The sequence below is a fragment of the Erythrolamprus reginae genome, chromosome 11, assembly GCF_031021105.1.
Source record: "Erythrolamprus reginae isolate rEryReg1 chromosome 11, rEryReg1.hap1, whole genome shotgun sequence".
Classification (NCBI taxonomy): Eukaryota; Metazoa; Chordata; class Lepidosauria; order Squamata; family Dipsadidae; genus Erythrolamprus; species Erythrolamprus reginae.
The window spans coordinates 5,727,217-5,731,274 of record NC_091960.1 but is presented as its reverse complement, the minus strand read 5'-3'; the positions used below and the strand labels follow the sequence as shown (position 1 = coordinate 5,731,274).

General features: G+C 53.1%; 1 protein-coding gene across 1 annotated transcript; it reads left to right on the top strand.

The window, feature by feature from the left end:
• Positions 1-228: 228 nt before the first annotated feature.
• Positions 229-2,710, top strand: ERF (ETS2 repressor factor; the record flags this gene model as incomplete). Its single annotated transcript, XM_070764801.1, has 2 exons — positions 229-364; positions 1,253-2,710. Coding segments are annotated over 2 exons (1,338 nt in total), but the record flags the coding sequence as incomplete, so codon positions are not given.
• Between the last annotated feature and the right edge of the window lie 1,348 nt (positions 2,711-4,058).

The following is a 4,058-nucleotide window of genomic DNA, read 5'->3' as shown; positions in this document are numbered from 1 at the left end:
CTTCCTTCCTTCCTCCCTCCTTGTTTCCTCTTCCTCTTTTCCTTCCTTCTCTTTTCCTTCTTTCCTTCCTCTTCCTCCTCCTCTTTTTCCTCCTCTTTACTCTTTCCTCCTCCTTCCCTCATCCTTCCTTCCTACCTTCCTCTCCTCTCCTTCTTTCCTTCCTCTTCCTCCTCTTTACTCTCCCCTTCCCTCTTCTCCTCCCCTTTCATTCTCTTTTCCTTCCTTTCTTTCTCCTCCTCCTCCTGCAGGTATTACTACAACAAGCGGATCCTGCACAAGACCAAAGGCAAACGTTTCACCTACAAGTTCAACTTTAACAAATTGGTCTTGGTCAACTACCCCTTCATCGACATGGGCATGGCAGGTAAGCACGGCGGGAGGACCGGGCAGAGGTTCTGGGCAACCTTCTTGAACCCAGGGAGAGACAGCCGAAGAAACTGGCATTTATTTCTGCTGGGGAAACAAGCAGCCCCCAACCCATCCCCCCCCCAAATGAGAGAACATGGCCCTATTGGGTGTGGCCCCAAAGGGGGGAGGGCGGGAAGAGGTTCAAAGGTCTCGTTTTAGTTATGGAAAAGTGTATTGACTCATAAGGAAGATAATTTCCCCATCAAATAATTTAACTTTGGAATGGGAGTTGTCTGTATAGACGTGCTGGAAATACAATATAGGTGAAGGTTTTTGGTGGTTGTTTTCTTTTAAATGTTAAGGTAGAATTCTCTCTTTTTGGGGCGGGGTGTGTGTGATATTGGCCCCAGGGCAAAATGACCAGTGATGGGCTGCTGGTTACGCTGGACCAGTGCGCAGCTCCAGTTGGAAACATGGGAGCTGTGCGTTCAACTGCGCATCCCCCACACGTGCACATGTGCCCCTGCACGAGGTTTTGTTTGTGCGCTGCGCGGCAAGCAAAAAGTTCTGTGAGGACTCACGCGAGCAAGAGTTCGATGATTTTTGTCACTTCTGCGCGGAAGCCAAAAATCGCCAAAATCTTGTGGTTGTGAGCACTCTCGCACAACATTTCGCTTTCTGCGCATACGCAGGAAGTAAATCCTGCACTGGATGCGCTCACCCGACTACCAGAATATTTCCGCTTCCAGAACAGTGTCACCCCGCCAACCCGGTAGCAGCACGCCCATGACTTTGGGGAAGGGTTGTCTGGATGGGAGAGGGAGGTGATGTTCTCCTCGTAGGCCTTTTCACCCTGGGTCGTTGTCATGCTGATCTCCCTGCTTTGCTTTCCTCTTCCTCGTAGGTGGAGCCGTGCCCCAAAGCGCTCCCCCGGTGCCTTCAGGCGGGTCACACTTCCGCTTCCCCCCTTCCACCCCATCCGATATCTTGTCACCGGCCGAGGACCTGCGTTCGCCCGGCGTCTTCTCCGCTGTGGCTCGCCGCCTCGCTCGGGGCTCGGTCAGCGACTGCAGCGACGGCACCTCGGCCAATTCGGAAGTGGAAGAGACGTTGGCCGAAGAGCAGCGACGTGGCCGGGGAGGAGAGGCGGGCGGATTCCGTGGCCCCCCCTTGCCCAGCCATCCACGTTTGACCCACGATGCCCTCTTTCGGATCTATCCTCGTCCTCGGGTCCCTGAGCCTCTCAGTCCCTTCCCCGTGTCCCCCATGGCTGGGCCTGCTGCTCTCCTGCCCCCGCAGCTGTCCCCGGCCCTCCCGCTCACCCCCACCCACCTCAATTACACCCCCTCACCCACCCTCAGCCCCATGTACCCCAGCGGCTCCCACTTCTCCTTCAACCCCGAGGACATGAAGCGCTACCTCCAAGCGCACACCCAGAGTGTGTACAACTACCATCTCAGCCCCAGGGCCTTCCTCCACTACCCCAACATTATCATCCCGCAGCCCCAGCGCCTGGAGAAGCCCCCTCTGCCCCCGCCACCCCCGCAGGCCGAGGAGCCCGCCAGCCCTTTCAAATTCAAGCTGCAACCGCCGCCGCTGGGGCGCCGTAACCGTGACAAGCATCCTCCGCCAGCTTCAGCTGTGCCCCCGGGAGACTCCAGCGGTGGCCTTCTCGCCTCCTCCTCTTCCTCCTCTTCCGCTGCTGCGGAAACCCTCGTCCCGCAGATCAAAGTGGAACCCATCTCGGAGGGAGAGTCTGAAGAAGAGCTCACCGTGGAAGTGACGGATATCAGCGAGGATGACGAGGAGGTCTTCAAGGCCCCTTCGGCCCCTCTGGAGAAGATCGAAAACGGGGAGGCTCTAGCGCCCCCCGTTTCTCGGGCCGGGGAGAGCGGCAAATGCATCCCCCTCAAGTTACGCTTCAAACGCCGCTGGAGCGAGGATCAGCGGCTGGAAGCCGGCGCGGCGAGCGACGAGACGGACGACAAGAAAGTGAAGGGCGAGGATGACGCCGCTGGTCACGCGGACCCCACGGGAGGCCGGCGGATCAGCACGGAGCTTCAGCAGGCCACGGCCGAGCTGACCCTGGAGAATCGGGACTGCTAGACAGGACACGCAGCTCTCTCCATCCCTCCGGGGCAGATGGACCGATGACCATGGGGTGGGTGGGCTGACTTTGCTGCCTTAACTCAGAGATTATCTTTCTACTTTCCTTTCTCCTTCCTTCCTTTGCCTGGAACTCTGTACATGCTCTTTGGAAGCCAGGAAAAAAACAACGTAGGGGCAGGGAAGTTTTTACTTGTCTATATGCATATATAAATCTAAATCTATCTATACCTATCTAAATATATACATATATACATATATATGTATATTTGTGTGTATATTATACATACATACATGTATATATATACAGTGATACCTCGTCTTACAAACCCCTCGTCATACAAACTTTTCGAGATACAAAACCGGGGTTTAAGATTTTTTTGCCTCTTCTTACAAACTATTTTCACCTTACAAACCCACCGCCCCCACTGTGATGCACCGCCTCCGGACTTCCGTTGCCAGCAAAGCACCCATTTCTGCGCTGCTGGGATTCCCCTGAGGCTCCCCTCCATGGGAAACCCCACCTCTGGACTTCTGTGTTTTTGCGATGTTGCAGGGGAATCCCAGAAGGGGAATCCCAGCAGCGCAAAAACAGGCGCTTCGCTGGCAACGGAAGTCCGGAGGTGGGGTTTCCCAGCGAGGGGAGCCTCAGTGAAATTGCAGCATTGCCAAAAACACAGAAGTCATGGAGGGGAGCCTCAGGGGAATCCCAGCAGTGTAAAAACGGGAGCTTCGGCTGGCAAAAGGGGTGAATTTGGGGCTTGCACGCATTCATCGCTTTCCCATTGATTCCTATGGGAAAAATTGTTTCGTCTTACAAACTTTTCACCTTAAGAATCTCGTCCCGGAACCAATTAAGTTTGTAAGACAAGGTATCACTGTATATATATATATATTGTAAAACCTCTTTGTGGGTGGGGGGGATTTCTAAAAATTAATATGCCAGGTTTCTTTTTAAGGATTTCCCCACCCCCAACTCGTACACTGTAAGCCTCAGGACCTTTTCAATTAATATTGCCACCCCCCAAAAAAAAAATACGGTGTAGTTTTTTAAAAAGTATTTGGGAGGGGGGTTTCGTAGGGGATTAAAAAAGGGTAGCCACCCCCCTGCTATTTTCCTTGTCCTTACACACTCACAAACTTGCAATCTTAAGCACAATACACTTTTTAATCCCCCAGTGGATCAAAAAGAAGAGTTAGCCATATGTTCTATGTCCCTCTTCCCCCCCTTCCCCTGCGCCTTTGGTGTTTAGCCGTGCTGGCCGCATGACTACGGACGTTGTCTTCGGACAAGGCCGGCTCGTTCAGCCAAGAAGCGGAGTCGAGCGTGGTGGAATCCCTAGAGTTGGGTACAATATTTTTTTTTAACCTTTTATATATTAACTGCATTAAATATTTTATAGGCGGCCCAAGAAATTCCTCTTCCCTCGAGGCAGATGGGACACGCCTGGCCGTCGATGGTGTAGCATGGAAAATCGACAACAAGGCATCTTTTGTTGTTAAAAACACTTTCTCCGTTGTGTTGCCGCAACTTCTCAACCTAGAATAAGACCGGGATCCCAGGCGTTTCAGAGCTTGCTGGTCAAAGTTGGTGAAGTTTGCTA